Source organism: Delphinus delphis, chromosome 16 (genome assembly GCF_949987515.2).
Source record: "Delphinus delphis chromosome 16, mDelDel1.2, whole genome shotgun sequence".
Classification (NCBI taxonomy): Eukaryota; Metazoa; Chordata; class Mammalia; order Artiodactyla; family Delphinidae; genus Delphinus; species Delphinus delphis.
The window spans coordinates 63,169,320-63,189,770 of NC_082698.1; the positions used below are offsets into that span (position 1 = coordinate 63,169,320).

A 20,451-nucleotide genomic window follows, 5' to 3' on the forward strand; every position below is an offset into this window, starting at 1 on the left:
GTATTGTTAAGATGTGAATTCTCCTCAAATTGATCCATAGATTTAACACGATCCTAATAAAAATCTTAGCAGGATTTTTTTTTCTGTAGAACTTGACAAGATGAATCTAAAATTTATATGGAAAAGGGGAAGGACCTAAGATAGCCAAAACAAAAAGAAACAAAGTTGGAAGTCTGACAATACCTGATTTCAAGTTTACTACATAGCTACAGTAATCAAGACAGTGTAGCATTAGTGAAAGGATAAGCATATAGATCAAAAGAACAGAATACAGACCAGAAATAGACCAACACACGTGGTCAACTGATATGTGACAAAGGGCCAAGGTTATTCAATGTAGAAAGGACAGCCTTTTCAATAAATGATTCTTGAAAAACTGGACATACATATGCAAAAAAAAGATAAGCCTTGACCCATAACTCACACTGTAAACAAAAATTTACATGAAATGCAACCATAGATCTAAATATAAACCTAGAAGTATAAAATTTCTAAAAGAAAACATAGGACAAAAATATTTGTGATTTCAGTTAGGCGAAGATTTCTTAGATAGGTCACAACAAACACACAATTTTAAAAAACTGATAAATAGGATTTTATTAAAAATTTCTGTTCTTCCCAAGACTCTGGTAAAAAGAAATAATAATAAGACAAGCCACAGACTGGGAGAAAACATTTGCGAAACACATATCTGATAAAAGGCATATCCAAAATGTATGAAGAACTCCTACAATTCAATAAGGGAAAAAAACAAACTTTTTTTTGTTAAGTGGGCAAAAGATTTTAACACACACTTCATCAAAGATACAAATGGCAAATAAGCACATGAAAAGATGCATTAGGGAAATACAAGGTAAAAACACAATGAAATACCACTATCCACCTATTAGAATAGCCAAAAATAATCAAACCAAATCAAATACAGTATCAACGCTGAAACGGAACACTCATATGTTGCTGATGAGAATAAAAAATGGTACAGTCACTTAGGAAAATAGCCCTCTAATCCCATGCCTAGGTACTTACCCAAGAAAAATGAAAACATACAGCCACACCAAGACCTGTTAGCAAATGTTTACTGCAGCTTTATTCATAATCACTAAAATCTGTAAGCAAACCTAAATGTCCATCATCTAGGTGAATGGATGAACATGTGGAACATCTATGTGATGGAATACTACTCAGCAACAAAAAGGGACGAATTAACGATACACACACTGATGACTCTCAAAAGCATTACCCAAAGTGCAAGAAGCCAGACACAAAGGCTACACACTGTATGATGCATTTATAACATTCCAGAAAAGGCAAAACTATAGAGACAGAAATCAGATCAGCAGTTGCCAACGGTCAGGGGTAGAAGGATGGGATTGATTCCAAAGGGTCATTAGGGAATTTGGGTGGTGATGGAAATATTCTATATCTTAATTGTGGTGGCGATTACAAACTGTTTATATTTGTCAAAACTCAGACCTGTATACCTAAAAACGTTCATTTTTCTGTATGTAAATTATACCTCACTAAATCCCCAGAAAAGAAGGCAAATATTTCATCTTTTAAATATAATTTATAGGGCTTCCCTGGTGGTGCAATGGTTAAGAATCTGCCTGCCAATGCAAGGGACACGGGTTCGAGCCCTGTACCTGGAAGATCCCACATGCTGCAGAGCAACTAAGCCCGTGCGCCACAACTACTGAGCCTGCGCTCTAGAGCCCGCGTGCCACAACTACTGAGCCCATGTGCTGCAACTACTGAAGCCCAAGTACCTAGAGCCCGTGCTCCGCAACAAGAGAAGCCACTGCAATGAGAAGCCTGTGCACCACAACTAAGAGTAGCCCCAACTCGCCACAACTAGAGAAAGCCCGCACACAGGAACGAAGACCCAACACAGCCAATAAATAAATAAATCATTTTAAATAAATAAATAAATATAATTTATAAGTAACTGCACTTATGCAAGACTAATCAGCCATGGAAAATTCTGTATAGCTAGACCCTTCCATCAAATGAATAGTTAAAACTGATGGTCTTAGACTTGGGGGGGACAAGAGCTGTTGTGATTTTTAAAGAATCTCACAAGGGAATTCCTATCCTTAATTAACTGTTAAAGAAATGGTGCAGAGTCTTAGAAAGGTAGGTACCTTATATCAACAAGAAGGGGATCATTTTGCACATTTTTTCCCCAACAGATAAATTTTTCAAGTCAATTATCATGTAACAAGCTTAATATTGCAAATGATCTTGGGCAAGCAGTTTGTTTCCTCATCTGTAAAAACTTAGCTGATCTAAAGAGTTCTCTGCATTGTAAAAGCTTAAAGTCTGACTTTCCTACTAGCATAATTTAGCTGAACCTCCAGGGGGGCACTGAATGCCCTCTGATCCAGGAAACCCGTGAACTCAAGAAAGGCAAACTCAGGCTTCCCTGGTGGCACAGTGGTTGCGAGTCCGCCTGCCGATGCAGGAGACACGGGTTCGTGTCCCGGTCTGGGAAGATCCCACATGCCGCTGAGCGGCTGGGCCCTGTGAGCCATGGCTGCTGAGCCTGCGCGTCCGGAACCTGTGCTCCGAAACGGGAGAGGCCACAACAGTGAGAGGCCCGCGTACCGCAAAAAAAAAAAAAAAAAAAAACCAACAACCAGGGATCAAATCTGCACCCCCTGCCGTAGAAGCCCCAGGGAAATCTCAATTTATTTATATTTTTATTGACGTATAATTGACCTACAACACTGTGTTAGTTCCAGGTGCACACCATAGCGATTCAATATTTCTGTACATTACAGAATGATCAGCACCAAAGTCTAGTTACCATCTGTCACCAAAGTTATTACAATATTAGGGCTTCCCTAGTGGCACAGTGGTTAAGAATCCGCCTGCCAATGCAGGGGACACGGGTTCGAGCCCTCATCCAGGAAGATCCCACAAGCCACAGAGCAACTAAGCCCATGTGCCACAACTACTGTGCCTGCGCTCTAGAGCCCACGAGCCACAACTACTGAGCCCTCGTGCCATAACTACTGAAGCCCGTGTGCCTAGAGCCCGTGCTCCGCAACAAGAGAATCCACAGCAATTAGAATCCCACTCACCGCAATGAAGAGTAGCCCCCGCTCGCTACAGCTAAAGAAAGCCCGTGTAGCAACGAAGACCCAACGCAGCCATAAATAATAAAGTTCCCTTAAAAAAAATAGTTATTACAATATTATTGACTATGTTCCTTATGCTGTACATTTCATCCCTGTGACTCATTTATTTTGAAACTGGAAATTTGTACCTCAATCTCCCTCACTTATTTCATTCATTCCCCCAAACCCCCTGCCCTCTAGCAACAATCTGTTTGTTTTCTGTATCTATGAGTCTACTTCTATTTTGTGACACTTGTTAATTTTTTGTTTGTTTTGTTTTGTTTTGCCATGCAGCACAGTTTGTGGGATGTTAGTTCCCTGACCAGGGATTGAACTCGTGCCCTCGGCAGTGAAAGCACAGAGTACTAACCACTGGACCGCCAGGGAATTCCCAATTTTTTTGTTTTTTAGATTCCACATGTAAGTGAAATCATACAGTATTTGTCTTTCTCTGTCTGACTTATTTCACTTAGCATAATATCTCCTAGGTCCACCCATATTGTCACAAATGGCAAGATTTCATTCTTTTTTATGGCTGAGTAAAATTCCATTGTGTGTATGTGTGTGTGTGTGTGTGTGTGTGTGTGTGTGTATACACACACACACAATCTTCTTTATTCATTCATTTATTCATTTATTGATGGACACTTGGCTTGCTTCCATATCTTGGCTATTGTAAATGCTGCTGCAATGAACATTAGTGTTTTTTTAATTAGTGTTTTGTCTTCTTCGAATAAATACCCAGAAGTGGAATTGCTGGAGGGTACGGTTTTAATTTTTTGAGGAACCTCCCTATTGTTTTTCATAGTAGCTGTATCAATTTACGTTCTCACCAACAGTGCGCAAGGTTCCCTTTTCTTCATATCCTCGTCAGCACTTGTTTTTGGTTGTCTTTTTTTTATTTGGCCGCACCGCGTGGCATGTGGGATCTTAGTTCCCCAACCAGAGATCGAACCCTGGCCCCAGCAGTGAAAGCACTGAGTCCCAACCACCAGACCACCAGGGAATTCCCATTGTTGTCCTTTTGATAATAGCCATTCTGACAGGTGTGAGGTGATACCTCACTGTGGTTTTGGTTGCATTTCCCTGATGATTAGTGATGTTGAACATCTTTGAATGTGTCTGTTGGCCATCTGTATGTCTTCTTTGGAAAAATGTCTATTCAGGTCCTCTGTCCATTTTTTTATTGAGTTGGTTTTTTTTGATGTTGAGTTGTATGAGTTCTTTGTATATTTTGGATATTACCCCTCATCAGATATATCATTTGCAAGTATATTCTCCCATTCAGTAGGCTGCCTCTTTATTTTGCTGATAGTTTCCTTTGCTGTGTAAAAGCTTAGTAGTTTGATGTAGTTTGTTTCCCTTGCCTAAGGAGACATATTCAAAAAAATAATGCTCTTTGACTGATATCAGAGTGTACTGCCTATGTTTTCTTCTAGGAGTTTTATGGTTTCAGGTCTTACATTTAGGTCTTTAACCCATTTTGAGTTTATTTTTGTCATTTCTTTTTCTTTCTTTCTTTCTTTCTTTTTTTTTTTTTTAGCTGTACCACACGTCATGTGGGAGCTTAGCTCCTAGACCAGGGATCGAACCCATGCCCCCTGCAGTGAAAGCACAGAGTCTTAACCACTGGACCATCAGAGAAATCCCTTGAGTTTATTTTTGTAAATGGTGTGAGAAAGTAGTCTAGTTTGATTCTCATGCCTGTAGCTGTCCAGTTTTCTCAACACCATTTATTGAAGAGACTGTCTTTTCCCCATTGTATATTCTTGCCTCCTCTGTCACAGATTAATTGATCATATAAGCATATTTCTGGGCTCTCTATTCTGCTCCATTAATCTATGTGTCTGTTTTTGTGCCAGTACTATACCATTTTGATTACTGTAACTTTGTAATATAGTTTGAAATTGGGGAGCATGATACCTTCAGTTTGTTCTTCTTTCTCAAGATTGTCTTGGCTATTCAGGGTTGTCATTGAGACCTTGATAGGGAACACACTGAATCTGTAGATCACTTTGGGTGGCATGGACATTTAAAAAATATTAAGTCCTCCATTCCATGAACATTACCTTAGTCTTAATTAACATAATAAAGGCCATATACGAGAAGCCCACAGCTCATATCATAATCAATAGGAAAAAACTGAAAGCTTTTCCTCTAAGATCAGAAACAAGACAAGGATGCCCACTCTCACCACTTCTATTCAACATAGTCCTGGAACTCCTTGCCAGAGCAATTAGGCAAGAAAAAGAAATAAAAGTCAGCCAAATTGGAAAGGAAGAAGTAAAATTATCTATTTGCAGATGACATGATCAAATATGAAGAAAACTCTAAAAACCCCACAAAAAAACTGTTAAAATGAAATGAAAACTGTTAAAATGAATCAACAAAGTGCAGGATATAAAATCGACATACAAAAATTAGTTGCCTTTCTATTTACTAACAAGGAACTATCTGAGAAGGAAATTAAGAAAATAATTCCATTTGCAACAGTACCAAAAGAATAAAATCCTTAGGAATAAATTTAACTAAGGATGTGAGAGACTTGTACACTGAAAACATTGATGAAAGATAAGAAATAAATGGAAACATAGCTTGGTGCTTGTACTTTGTACTTTACAAAGTGTTTTCACGATAGTATCTCATTTGAGCCTGATGCCAATGCTGTGAAGTAGAAGGGCAGGTAGAAGGCTTGCCAACAGACAAGGCAACTGAGGCCCCAAGAGGACTGGATGAGAAGCTGGTTATTCATCAGGTTAGTGACAGAGGGTTAGATCTTGGGTATCCTGCATGGCCTTTGGGCTCTTTCTACGGCCTTACTCAGATGACAGAGTAACCACTTAATAAGCACCAACAGCATAAACTGCAGTGGACCACAGGGGTTATGTAACCCCGTCAAAGGCACCGCCAGTGCAGGCAACAATCTCTACGGAAGATGATACACACATAAGGCTGGGAAACATCTACGTTGTATCACATTAAATAGGATTATGAACGTAATCACACACACATACATGTACTCTACTGCTTGATACTCTTCAGCGGCCTCAGGCTTAAATCCACATTCCTATTCCTCAGTATAGCAGTCAAGGCCTGTCACAGGCCAGCCCCTCTCCAGGCCCTTCATGCCACTGCCTACCTCCCATTCCATGCTCTGGCTGTGCTCGGCTGCTTGTGGTTCCTCATGTGGGCCATGCCCAGGGACACATGCCCTCTCCCCACCTCTTCTTAAAATGTGCTTCTTGGGCTTCCCTGGTGGCACAGTGGTTGAGAGTCCGCCTGCCGATGCAGGGGACACGGGTTCGTGCCCCGGTCCGGGAAGATCCCACATGCCGTGGAGCGGCTGGGTCCGTGAGCCATGGCCGCTGAGCCTGCGTGTCCGGAGCCTGTGCTCCGCAACGGGAGAGGCCACAACAGTGAGAGGCCTGCGTACCGGAAAAAAAAAAAAAAATGTGTTTCTCATCAAGCTAACATCTACTTATTCCTTCCATCTTAGTTCAGGCATCACCTTCTCCTGGACACATATGCACACGTGCACACATGCATGGGACTCTTGGTCAGCTGTCCTTCTATCGCTCCATATGATTCTGTATCACTTACTTGTCCATCTGACTCCTAGTCTGTGAGCTCCTTGAGGTCAGGGCATGAGCCTTTTGTCCCTCTGAATCGTGTGTGCACAGGGCCAGGCACACAGTAAAGGCTCAACGCATACCTAACAAATGACTGCGAGCACGGAGGCCCAGCATGGAGCGCTCCAACAGCCTCGCGACTTCAGACGCTTCGCAAAGCAGGATGCTATTAAAGAATCAAGATGGCTGGGAAGGGATAAGGGGAAGGTGCAACTTCCCTGATTGTGGAAAATATCTTAAGCAACTTCAATGTGAGCTTTTGCCTGTTCTTCCCTGGGCCTCCTGACACAGGTGACGTTAGTGCCCAGCCAGGGGTTGGGAAACCTGAGCCAGTCAACAAAGCCAAAGTGAGCAGTGGACTGTTCACAGCTGAAGACCCAGCGGCCCAGAAAAATGAGGTGACTGACCTGAAGGCTCCCTGAAACTTAGCAGCAGGGTTAGTTCCAAACTCAGGCATCGGAATCCCAGTTCAGGGCTCTCTCTACAGCACCAGGCACCCTTTGGATCTGAGGTAAGGCTCAAAGGGCTGTGGACCTGACCGGCACCAAGGGTCTTACATAGGACAGGAAGCACACGACAAAAGGACAGAGATCTTGAACATAAACATGTGCCAGACCAGCAATAATCAGCACAGGTCCCAGTGGAGATAGGCTATCGAGAGAATGAGAATCCAGAGACACATTTTCTTCTCCCTCCGTGCTAAAGATTCCCGTGTGTTTGTTGCTTTCCTGACTTTGACTCTGGACAAGGCTGCAGGCTGAATGCCTCAGGTACCTTATCTTCAAAATAACCTGCAAAGCAGCTATTAGATCCTCATTTGTACCTATGAAGACAATAGAGCTGAGAGGGGTAAGTATTTAGCTCAAGGTCCCAGAGCTAGTAAGTGGCAGGGCAGGAATTTGAACCTGGGTTTTCTCTACTAACCGAAGTGGCTTTGCGTGATCAGGAAACTTTAAACCACAGCTTGCAGGGACTCTTCAAGTCTCAGTTTTGCTGTCTGCAGCTGAAGATGATTCTGTGCTGGTGTTCTTCAGTAGTGATCCATGTGAGATCCACAGGGGTATTTAAGAAGCTCAATGCATGGTACAATGAAAGAAGGAAGATGACCATGTTTTAAAACGAACAGTCTGGAGCTGACCATTAAACTTTCTGGGCATTCATCCCTCAGCCAGCAGCAGAGGTAAGAACGGAAGTGTCTGAAACTCAAGGATGACTCAACAGTTTGCTTTTCCTTGGAGAGCAACAGACACGTAAATATACCCAGTGCTGGAGACTCTACTCATGGCAGACATGGGAGAAACCGAAGAGCACCCATCTCAGGCACCCAGGAGAGGGAACAGCATGCAAAGACAGCCTATGTGAGAGCCCAGTTTGTTCAGAACACAGCACCCAGGTCTGGCTGAAGGGAAGTGGGATGGTCAGTCTTATATGTCAGCCTGGCTAAGCTACAGCTCCCGTTATTCAATCAAATGCTAACCCAGGCTTTGCTGTGAAGCTACTTTACAGACGTGATTAAAGGTTATAATCCATTAACCTAAATAAGAGAGATTATTCTACATAATCTAGGCTTCCATCAGTTGAAAGGGCTTAAGAGCAGAACTGAGGCTCCCCGAAAGAAGAAACTCCACATACACCCAGCGGCCTTGGCTTGTGCCTGTGAGTTCCAGCCTGCCCCTCCTGATGGCCAGACCTACAGATTTGGGACTTGCCTTGCCAGACCTCACAATCATGCAAAGCCAATTCCTTGTAATAAATCTCTCAATATATATCTCACACTGGATCTGTTTCTCTGATTGATCCCTAACTGATATAGGAAGACAGGCACGTCTCAGAAGGTGGGGATAAAGGGGAAGCTCAAGCTGGACCTGGATTAGAGAGCCCTGCAGTGCATGTTAAAGGCTCTGGACTTTTCCTGAAAAGATAAGGGGAGAAGCAGAAGGGATTCCAGCAGATGAAGAGCAGGATCAGATCTGCATTTTAGATGCTGTGAGCCTGTCTTCCTGTAGGATGGTGAATGAACTGGAGCATACAGGGCAAGACAGGAGGTGGCACCACAAAAAGGGAGGAAGCTGGAGCCATAATTCAGGTAGGAAATGGTGAGATCTTGGTTGGACAAAGGCCTAGCAGTGGAAATGGAGAGAAAGGGGTGGGTTTGAGAGAAACCGAGGAGTTCAGCCTCGTAGAACTTGGTGACCTACTGGCTGGGGATGAGGGAGAGGGAAGAGGACTCCAAGCTGATTTTCAGGTTGATGGCGCCTTTCATCCCGCTGGACCTCAACGCTACATGGCAGCAACTAGAGGTGCCGTCTCTCGTGCACCAGCTGCCAAATCAAAACATGAAGCCAAGGACACTCACTAACTACCCAGATGCTACATACAGATCATCCAGCTTGATAACAAGGATATGCCTACAAGACACCCTGGTGTGAGCCCTTTGGCTCTTTTAGACTGAATCCTTCAGCTGCCCCTGGGCAGAATAAGGTAAAAGGCAACATCTGGCAGAACAAAGCCAGAAAAACCTGGCTGGAAAGATCCTGGGTAGGAAGGAGGGAGGTGAGAGCAGGGGCATGGTCAGAGCAGCTGTTTCTGCCATTTCCCAGACCTTGGAGTAGACCAAAGGCCTGGTGGGAATCTGATAGCCTCAGGGGGAGAGGGAGTGCTGGGGCTCTGGCTGGTGAAAAATACCAGAGCTTCCACAGGAACCCTGGGAGAACTGGTGGTGAACAGAGAGGAAGACAAGAAACCCAAGCAACACCACCCACATCACAGCTTTGACTCCATTTCCTGTCTGCAAAATGGGCAGAGTTATTCCACTTACCACCAAACAGGAGAAAAGGGATAATCAAGCTAGAAAAGACTTGGAAAAATACCAAGGTCTCTCTGGGAGAAGGGAGAGCTGGAACAGAGGCATTTGTTTTAGTGACTGGCTAAACGATCTTGTCATCACCATTACTTTCTTTATGGTCATGACATTTTTTTTTTAACTTTTTATTATTTATTTTTGGCCGCATTGGGTCTTCACTGCTGTAAACAGGCTTTCTTTAGTTGCGGCGAGCAGGGGCTACTCTTCGTTATGGTGCATGGGCTTCTCACTGCGGTGGCTTCTTTTGTTGCGGAGCACAAGCTCTAGGCGTGCGGGCTTCAGTAGTTGTGGCACATGGGCTCAGTAGTTGTGGCTCGCGGGCTCTAGAGTGCAGGCTCAGTAGTGGTGGCGCATGGGCTTAGTTGCTCCGCAGCATGTGGGATCTTCCCGGACCAGGGATTGAACCCGTGTCCCCTGCACTGGCTGGCAGATTCTTAACCACTGCACCACCAGGGAAGTCCCAGGGTCATGACATTTTAAAAGAGGAAAAGACAGGACCTAAAAACATTCATTAATGAGGTTTTGTTTCTAATAACGGTGGACAAGATGCTACTAGACTAACCCTCTTGAAAATAACCATAACCTTGGACAAAATAGAAAAGCTTTTCCCTGAAGGTACTGAAAAGCAAACAAAATCAGGCATAAACCGGAGGGGTGGTCCTCTTGGAAGGAAATGGCAATGGATAAGTTTTCCATTTCTTTTTATAGCTCTTCACCTAAAGGCAGGCTCCATTAGGAGCCAGGCCGGGAGGCTAAAACTTTGGTAGAAACCCAAAAACCAGTCTTACTGGCTTAAAGAATCTAAGGCCACTTTGGAGCAGCTACAACAGCAAGAAAGTGATGCTGGAAAGGACCGAGCCAAGGAGGTGGAACCGCAAAGTCTGCGTATAAACTCAGTCTGACTCTATGGCTGAACTATGAACTATGCATGCAGAGGGCATAACCAGCCTACTTTAAGAGATTTTAGCTGCCATTTACTACAGGGGAAACAGAGTTCAGAGATTTGAGCCCAGCCACATTAAGTGCCTGATAAACAGAAAAATCAAACTCTACAGAGGAACATAACAATCCAGAGTCTCTAAAACAGATCACTCATCATGTCAGAGATACAATCCACAGTACTAAACAACACAGAAACAGGAAAATGCGAACCATTCAAAAGAAAAGGCAACCAATGAGACTGACCCTGAGATGACTGAGATATTAGAATGACAAGGATTTTTATAGAAGCTGGTATAACTATGCTGAAAGATTTTAAAAAGAAAACATACTTGTAATGAACAAATTGGAAATCTCATCAGAGAAAAAATTATTAAAAAATAACCAAATGGGATCTACCCAAGAATAAAAATATATGTCCACACACAGACTTGCAGCATATGTTCATAGCAGCATTATTTATAGTGGCCAAAAAGTGAAACCAACCCAAATAACCATCCACTGATGAACAGATAAGCAAAACATGCTATATTCATACAATTAATATTATTCAGCCATAAAAATGAATGAAGTACATACGATACAACACAAATGAACCTTGAAAACATTATGCTAAGTGAAATATACCAGATACAAAAGACCACATTTACGTGTGATTCCATTTACATGAATCGTCCAGAATAGGCAAACTCATAAAGACAGAGGGTAGGGCTTCGCTGGTGGCGCAGTGGTTGGGAGTCCATCTGCCGATGCAGGGGACACGGGTTCGTGCCCCGGTCGGGGAGGATCCCACGTGCCGCGGAGCGGCTGGGCCCGTGAGCCATGGCCGCTGACCCTGCGCGTCCGGAGCCTGTGCTCCGCAATGGGAGAGGCCACAGCGGTGGGAAGCCCGCATACCGCAAAAAAAAAAGACAGAAGGTAGATTCGTGGCTGGCAGGGGCTCAGGCGAGGGGAGAATGGGGAGAAACTGCTAGTGGGTACAGTGTTTCTTTTGGGGGTAATGAAAACGTTCTGGAATTAGATAATGGGGATGATTGCACAACATTCTGAATATACTAAAACCCAATGAATTGTATACCTTAAAATGGTTAATTTTATATGTGAATTAAAAGGTAAGGTAAAAAACATTATGGGAAAACTGGGTGATGAATATAAAACTCTGTACTATCTTTGCAATTTTTCTGTAAATATAAAATTACTCCAGGGACTTCCCTTGCAGTCCAGTGGTTAAGACTCTGTGCTCCCAATGCAGGGGGCACAGGTTGGATCCCTGGTCAGGAAACTAAGATCTCACATGCCTTGTGGCATAGAATAGAATAATTCCAAAATAAAAAGTTTATTTTAAAGTAATTCTATATATAATAGCATCCAAAAACATTCTTAGGAACATAAATTTAAAAATATATTCAAGACCTGTACACTTAGAAGTACAAACCATTGCCAAGAGAAATTAAGAACACTCAAGCAGAGTTATACCATGTTCATGAATTGTTAAGATGTCAATTCTCCCTAAATAAGGGTGACCAATCATCCCAGTCTGCCTGGAGGGGGTTCTCAAGATGCAAGAATATCATTTCTAAAACCAGGGCAGTTTGGGGAAAACCAGGATGAATTTCTCATCTAACTTCAAATTGATCTATTGTTTCAATACAATCCCAATTAAAATCTCAGCTGTTTTTTTTTTTTTAGAAATTGACAAGCTGATTCCAAAATTTATGTGGAAAAACAAAGAACCTAGAGTAGCCAAAACAATTTGGAGGAAGAACAAAGTTGGAGGACTCACAATATTTGATTTCAAGTCTTACTAAAAACCACAGTAAGTACGGTATTGGGTGAAAGGATAGACTCAAGATGAATGGAAACAGACCCTCACATATATAGTAAACTGATTTTCAACAAAATTACAAAGGGAATTCAATGAGAAAGGCTAGTCTTTTCAACAAATTGTCATGAACAATTGGACACCCATATGACAAAAAAAAAACAAGCCAAAAACTTCAAACTACAATTCATACCATTCACACAAATAACTCGAATGGATCATAGACATAAATATAGAACCATAAAACTATAAAACTGCTAGAAGAAAACACAGGAGAAAATCTTTGGGGCGTGCAAATTAAAACTACAAGATACCACTATATACCCCCGGAATAGCCAAAATTAGAAAGACTGACAACATCAAGTGTTGACAAAGATGTGGAGCAACCAAAATGTCTCATTTCATGGGTAGGAGTGTAAAATGGTACAACCAGTTTGGAAAAAGGTGTCCTAAAACTAAACATAACCTACTCAATGAGTCAGCAATTCCTCTCCTAAGTAAGGACCCAAAAGAAATAAAAGCTTAAAAAATGTGTACACAAATATTCATAAAAGCTTTTTCGTAACAGCCATACTGGAAACATCCCAGGAGTTCATCTAGGGGTAAATGAATAAACGGTGGTATATTAATAAAATGGAATTCTACTCAGCAATAAAAAGGAACAAATTAGTAATGCAACGGAGATGAATCTCAGAAACATGACGCTGAGTGAAAGAATCCTCACACAAAAGAGTACATAGTATATTATTCCATTTACTTGAAGCTCTTGAACAAGCAAAATTAATTTACGGTTTAAAAAATCAGAATAGTGGTTACTTCTGAGGGTGGAGGAAGAGCTGACTGGGAAGGGGCAAGAGGGAACTTTCTAGGGTAATGGTAATGTGCTAAATCCTGCAGGAAACTTGGGTTACACTCATGTGTATTACTTGAAAAATGCATAAAATGCTACACTTATGATTTGTGCATTTCACTAAATGCAAATTTCACTTTAAAAATTCCATTAGCTACTAAATCCAACAGAATGCCCACTGCCAATTCATGATAGGACTTCAGAAACAAGAATAGGAATTGGACCGTTCCCTCTTCTCAGCATCTCTACACACTCCCCTTGGACACTCCCCAAATCAGATAAGGATAAGTCGTTTGCCCAACTCTTGAACCATCAGGCACCAGGTACCCTTGAGCTCTTCTTCTCCCAAACAAGATCCCAAAATAGATTCTGAAATTTATACCTAGTATAAAAGAGTGATTGGCCTCTACTCTAGCTGGGCACTTGTTTTTTGGGTTTTTTTTTGCAGCACCATGTGGCATATGGGATCTTAGTTCCCGGACCAGGGATCAAACCCGTGCCCCATGCAGTGAGAGCGCGGACTCTTAACCACTGGACGGCCAGGGAAGCCCCTCAACTATCCCCTCTTGAACTGAATATGAAATAAACAGGCCGACTCCGTTTTCTCCGAGAACACGTGCAACTCTAATTGAAAGATACATTAAAACATAGAAAAAAAACTAGAACAGTACCTAGCATATGAATACATTAATGAAGCAAGTATTTTGAAGAAGCCACAGGCTTTTTCCTTTTTTTTTTTTTTTTTTTTTGGCCCCGCTATACGGCTTGCAGGATCTCCGTTCCTCGACCCGGGACTGAACCCAGGCCACGGCAATGAAAGCCCAGAATCCTAACCACTAGGCCACCAGGGAACTCCCCATAGGCATTTTTATTTTTATCTCATTTCAATGAAAAAGGATGAAAGGCCACACTGAGCCTTTCATCTAAAAGAGTGGGGATACCTCAGCTATAAATTTCGAGGAACAAACTACTTTGGCCAAGTAGCCATCCCTCCCTTACCCCAGGAGGCCATCATTAACCTTTCAACTCCCCAGTGGGTGTGGTCCTCTAGCAAGAACTGATTCACCCAAACAAACACAGGTGTCCCCCACCTGTACCACCTGCAGTGGCTCAGCCTGGGAAGCAGAGGACTCCCTCCAGCTTCCAGAGCTCAACCCTTTCATTTGTTAAGGTCATTTGCTAATTAAAAAAAAAAAAGAAACAGAAAACACTTGAGGACTAGAGCACAAAAGAAGAGTTAGCTCCTGGTTATCCTGCTAAAGATCCTTTGTCCCCTTTTTAGGGAAATGCTGTCAGCCTGGAAACTATTTTTCTCATCAGAGTAAAGCTGAGGTAGAGAAAGTGAAGAGGGAAAGAAGAGACACAAAACATAGAGAAAACATGACGTCCTGCAGACCTTAAATTCAGGTCTGTCCCTGGGACTCAGGATGCTCCTGTCTGCTTGGCCACAGCGCTCCTTCCTCATATCTTATGAGGCCTCCATGAGCCCCAGGTCCAGAAGCCCAGGAAAAGGACCCGTGGAGCACAGTGGGTTTATAAAGCTGATGACCACCCCGCCTCCCCTCCCTGCATTTTCTCTGAGCTGATAAGCAACACTCCCCACGCCCAAATGCTCTTATGTAGGAGTATGTGAGCCTTAAAAAACAAAACAACAACAAAATCTATAGCAAAGAGACCAAATTGATCTGACCAAATTGATGCTTTTGTCTTTTTCTAGAATTTTGCTCTTTCCCACAAAGTAACAGCAAGAGTGGAATGCCTGCAATAGTTCTCAGCTGCTCTTCCTTGCCTTCCTGGAAGCCCATTTTAGCCTCTGGAAGCCAATGATGCCAGATTTGGGAAAGCAAGCAGACTGAAACTTCCAGTTTCTTTGGGAGAAGTCAGCTCCTCCTGCCAACTTCTGGGACTCTTAAGATGGCCCAAGAGCTGCATTGATGCCTCCTCTCCTTTGATCTGACCCAAGGACCCCCAAGTGAGAGTAGTAATTAGCAACTCTATTCAAAACAAACCTCCCTCCCCATGTGCATCCCCCGACTAGCATCAAATAAGATCTTTCCCCATTTTGCTCCTCAAAATGTCCTAAGAGCTGGTTTTGTACAAATTACAGCTAAATGTCCAAATTCTTATCACGACTCTGTTAAAAACCTCAAAATCATTCCTGCCAAGAGCCCCACATCAGGGGAGATGACCCAGTGTAAAGACCACTGTATTGCACACTCCACAGACTACAATGTCCATCACATCCTGAATTGTGCAATAGGTAGGCAGCACTACCTAGTGGGTGGAGAATCAGAGTATTTGATAATACATTCACTTTGTCCACTGCATCTTTCAGATGGCAGAACACAGGGCCAACCCAGGAACCAGCATTCACCACTGCTGGCTGGACCCCAGGTGGCGGCATCACGGCCGCCTCTGGCTTAGCACAGGCCCTCTCTATTTCACCCTCAGGTCCAGACCCCAACCCCATCCACTCCCTCTCTGCAATGTACTCTATGCTCACCCTTTGAAAGGGGGTGGGGGAACCAGAGAATGCAACCACTAATTCAAACCAGAAAAACCCGAGGACACAGAAGTGAAAAGAGTTTTTCATCCAGTCTGTCTGAAAGACCCCTTCCCCTTTAAGAATTCTGGCTTGGCTACTTGGCTCACCGCTGTCAGCCAGAAACCTATTTTCTTCACTCACTCCTGCAAGTAAAAGGAAGTGAAATGTGTGTATGTGGCTTTGCAACTGAGCTCTTTTTTGCGCTTAAGGGAAGAAAGGTGGGGGTCGGGGGTAGAGGTACCACACAGAACTGGATGCATGGAGGTGAGAGGCCAAGGTGTAACCTCACTGGCCTGGGATGTGGAGACGTCATCTCTGACTAGATGATACACAACATCAAGTGCCTCATGATACCCTGCTGCTTTACACCTGGGGACTAAAACAAATGTTTTTTATTTGCTGCTGCTTCTCCTCCCCCTTCTCCCAGGATGATTTATGGGCTGAGAGAGAGAGGGGGGTTGCTTGGTAGGAGTCAAAATTTTGGGCTGGAACAACTGGTGACTTGTCAACAGCACACCATCAAATGGTCCTCACAACCCCACTAAATACAGACAGAACCAGCCTGTGACAAGGAGCTGACACCCACCTGAGTTTCGTAGGTAACAGAGACCACTCGGCGGTGCAGTGGTTTAAGTTCTCAAATGAAAAGCTATTTTATCCAAGCAAAAAGCTGCTGTTTCCTAACAAACGGGCTCTCTGAAAAGACTGGAAAAGAGGAACTCTCTCTATTTAGGTAATGGGATGGGATGTGTCCACAGCGCCATTTGTTATTTCTTTTTCCCTAGCAGTTAACAACCCCAAACCTTCCGCTAGGCCCTGATCCAAGACCACCACCATGGCAGCATCCAGTACAGCAGGGCATGAAAACCACAGCCTTTAGTCCGCTCCCAGTCTGTCATTTGAAACAAACAAACAAATGGACTTCCCTGGTGGTGCAGTGGTTGAGAATCTGCCTGCCAATGCAGGGGACATGGGTTCGGGCTGGAAGATCCCACATGCTGCTGAGGAACTAAGCCCGTGAGCCATAACTACTGAAGCCCGCGAGCCTAGAGCCTGTGCTCTGCAACAAGAGAAGCCACCGCAACGAGAAGCCCGCGCACCGCAACGAAGCGTAGCCCCCCCTCGCCACAACTAGAGAAAGCCTGCACGCAGCAATGAAGACCCAACGCAGCCAAAAATTAATTAATTAATTATTTTAAAAAGCCAGCTCACAATCGGTAAAATCTGGCCAGCCCCTGGTGCACCCTTCCTGAGCACCCCCATGGAGCCGAGACTGAGGCCCCTGTCTCCTGACCGCAACTCTGGCTCCCCGGGCCCCAAACCTCTCTGCCTAGAGCATCACTTTTGCAAGTAGAAAGTTCCTACCAGGACCCTGTGCACTCCACTGGCTGAAAGAGTTGAGGAATGGAGTCACACTGGAGTCGGCTCAGGGCAGCGCCCAGGCATATCTTAGAGGCCGAAGCTCCTGTGTGCCACAGAGGGAATGTCTTAGGAGGACGGCCCTCCTCCAGCCACTCAGTCTGTCCTCCCAACCCCTCGGCCCCCACCGCCACCTCCCGCTCCTCAGCGTTGAGCCTCGGGCGCACGCAACCCGGCGGCTGGGGCTCGGTCCCGCAGCTAGCGCGAAGCGCCCTCCCCTCTGGGCCCCACACTCACCCACCGCCCGGATGCGGAAGCCGCGCGGAGGGCGCAGCGCCCGACGGCACCAGGCGTCGCGCAGCACCTGCAGGCTGGCCGGAGGCGCGTGCACCAGCAGCACCCCGCGCCGCAACCAGCCCTGGAAGGCCAGCCGCGAGGCGGCGCGCGCCAGCCGCGAGTTCCAGAAGCAGCGTGTGTTGGCGCGGCAGAAGGCGCGAAACACCGCACGCCCGCCCGGCTCCTCCGCGCCCGCCGCCGCCTCCTGCGCCTCCAGCCTGCAGAGCACGAGCGCCAAGGAGCCCGGCGCCAGTTGCACGGGCCGGGCCATGCTGCCTCGGCGGCCAGGCCCCGTAGCCTAACGCATCGCCGGGCTCGGCAACCGCGCTGCACTGGTGGCTGCGGCCGGCGGGAGGGTTCGGCTTACTGCGCTCAGCGCCGGCTGCCGGGAGAACGGGACTCCAGGGGGCGGGGCCGATGTACGCGCCAGGCCGGGGGTGGGGCGGGACTCGCAGGCTGGGACGCCCACCGCTCTCCCCCCACGCAGGAGCCCAATAGTGGTTTCCAGGCGCTAAGTTCTCAGGTCATTCTCCACACCCCAGCCAGGTCTCTGCCCACCCAGTCCCCGAACTCCCACCCCGGGCGACTCCCTTCACTTCTCTGCTCCCCGGCAGTCCGGAGCTCCTCTTCCCGCGATGGGCGCTCACTGGGGCTTTTCCAAGCCTTAGGGCAGCCCCGCAGTCACCGGGGAGCCGAGCCGCCTCCAACTGCGGCGCGAACGGTACGGCCAGGGTTCCTCAGAGCCGGGAGGACCAGGATGGCCGCCGTCGCCCTGGCTTTGGGATCGCCCCCAGGGAGAGAGGAGGCCACGAGGGACAGACTCGCTCGGGTCGGGAGCAGGAGACCCAGATTTGAGTCTCCGTCTGCTAATCAGTTTGCATAAGTTTCTTTCCCTCTCTGGCCTCAGTTTACTGTCTTGTAAAATGAGGAGTCGGGACTCAATTCTAAGGACCTTTTTCATGACCTTCTGAGGTTCTGGGGTCTGGTCTCGCTCCTGGGTTATCCAACAGAATTAAAGTGTAAGGGACGGAAAGTGATCTTGAGGTGCCAGCCCCAATGGCTGGCGAGGCGCAGGGGTGAGATCCCTGGGATTCAGGCCTGGGTTGGGATGGGGATTCCGAAAAGAATCCCGAGGAGTGAAGGGAGAGGGACTTGTGATCTGTCACAGCAGACTCTAGCGACCACCTCGGAGCATGAGGTACAATTCAGAAGCTGAGGGACAGAAAGGCTGGAACCCTTATTGTTGCACTGGGTGAGGGCTTCTCTGGAAAAGAAGAGGAAGGACATTCTTAGTACAATCAGTACTATAAGAGGGACTTGATGAGACTTGGGAGTCGTTCCAGATTCCCACTCCCTCAGCTTATCAATCATCAATAATAACTACAATAATTCGAGATAATCTGCTCTCTGCCTCTAGTGAGTCACTTATCACGGTAAATGATAGGTGATGTTAATAACCATTGCTAACATTTATTGAACACTGTATGCTGGGGGCCTTCATTTCACAACTCTGTGTTAGCTTCTATTAGTATCTCTATCTTTTTTTAACGGATGAGGTAACCGAAGATAGGTTGGATTAAGAAGTATTTCCCAGTCACACAGTAAGAAATGGAGTCAGACAACCACCAAGTCAGGGTTCCCTATGACAAATAAGTCTGACACAATTTTCAGTTCAAATAAGCATGCGAACCTGAGACAACCATCTCACATCGGAAGTCTGACTCTGGATGGATGGATGGGTGAATGGATGGATGGATGGGTGGATGGATGGATGGGTGGATGGATGGATGGATGGGTGGATGGATGGATGGGTGGATGGATGGATGGATGGGTGGGTGGATGGATGGATGGGTGGGTGAATACAGCAGAGAGCCCAAATGAACTAAATGTCTATGTCTGTATAGCCTACAGGGAGGGCCAAGCTTCCCCTCTCCGTCATGATAAAGATGACTTTCCTGTGTTCCCCAGCCTGGGGAATTATGACTTTTACCTCTGTATCTCTAGCATCTACGACAGTGTCTTTTCCATAATAATGATAGTGATAAATTCCCATTTACTCTCAGCTTGCTCTGTGCCTAGAACTGTACTAAGTTTTACATGTGTGATCTAATTTTATCCTCAAAATTAACCCTCTGAAAGGGGCAATATTGAGGCCCATCTTCCACAAAAAAACAGACAGTTTAGGCAGCTTGCCCATGAGGACAAAGCTGCTGGTGGTGAAGCAGAGATCCCAGTGTCTCCTTCCCCACACAGCTGGCTAGAGGGGGAAGCAGGAGACCATCGCCCTGACTCATTGGACCTGTGGTCTGCTGTGAAAAGTTGTCCTGAGCTTGAGTCTCTGTCCCAAGAATTTGAACTGGAAATAAACAGAGACAATCAGGCCCTTACTAGCAAGGCCTGTAGCTGCAAGGCTACTGGCAGGTAGACCCAGCTATGAGGTTTCATGGCCTGAAATTATGAGGTAGAGCTGCCTTAAACTGTGGAAACTTTTGTTCAGATGTGTGAAATTTGTCCTATCATTTTATTTAAGCTAGTCCAATTAACAAAAGAAGGGAGAAAGAATGTGAGGGGGAAACTTTTAAACTACAGTCAACTACATAGTCACTTGTTTTCCCAAAGGATCAGCTACCATCCAAATATTTCCAAACTCCTACAAAATGGAACATGTCTTTAAAAGTTAAGAGGAAAACTGTAGGCCTCCAACCTGAATGGCCTGTATTACATGGCAAAACTAGAGAAACTGGAACTTCTCAAGGGCCTTCCATCTTTGGAGTCTCTGCAGACCAGACACAAACATTTTAGAAGATGGATGTGTTATCATTCTCCACTTAAAGAGGCACAGAATAGTCAAACTAAAAACTAGAAAGTCTCAAGATGGAAGGATTTTTGCCCCCCAGTGGACTCTATGCCTGAGAAAGGACAAAGTAATTCTAACATTATATACAAATCCAAATGGCATTCTATGCAGTCATTAAGGATAAGACAAAAC

The 20,451-nt window shown here is 45.2% G+C and overlaps 1 protein-coding gene across 3 annotated transcripts in view; it reads right to left on the minus strand.

Annotated features, from left to right (window-relative positions):
• The window catches only part of STOX1 (storkhead box 1), a 50,497-nt gene extending 32,686 nt beyond the window's left edge, over nucleotides 1-17,811 (minus strand). For all 3 annotated transcript variants that reach the window (XM_060033750.1, XM_060033748.1, XM_060033749.1), the window contains exon 1: nucleotides 17,424-17,811. In XM_060033750.1, coding sequence (XP_059889733.1) covers nucleotides 17,424-17,733 — 310 coding nt within the window. In that variant the 5' untranslated portion in view covers nucleotides 17,734-17,811. The remainder of the gene's footprint in view (nucleotides 1-17,423) is intronic.
• Between the last annotated feature and the right edge of the window lie 2,640 nt (nucleotides 17,812-20,451).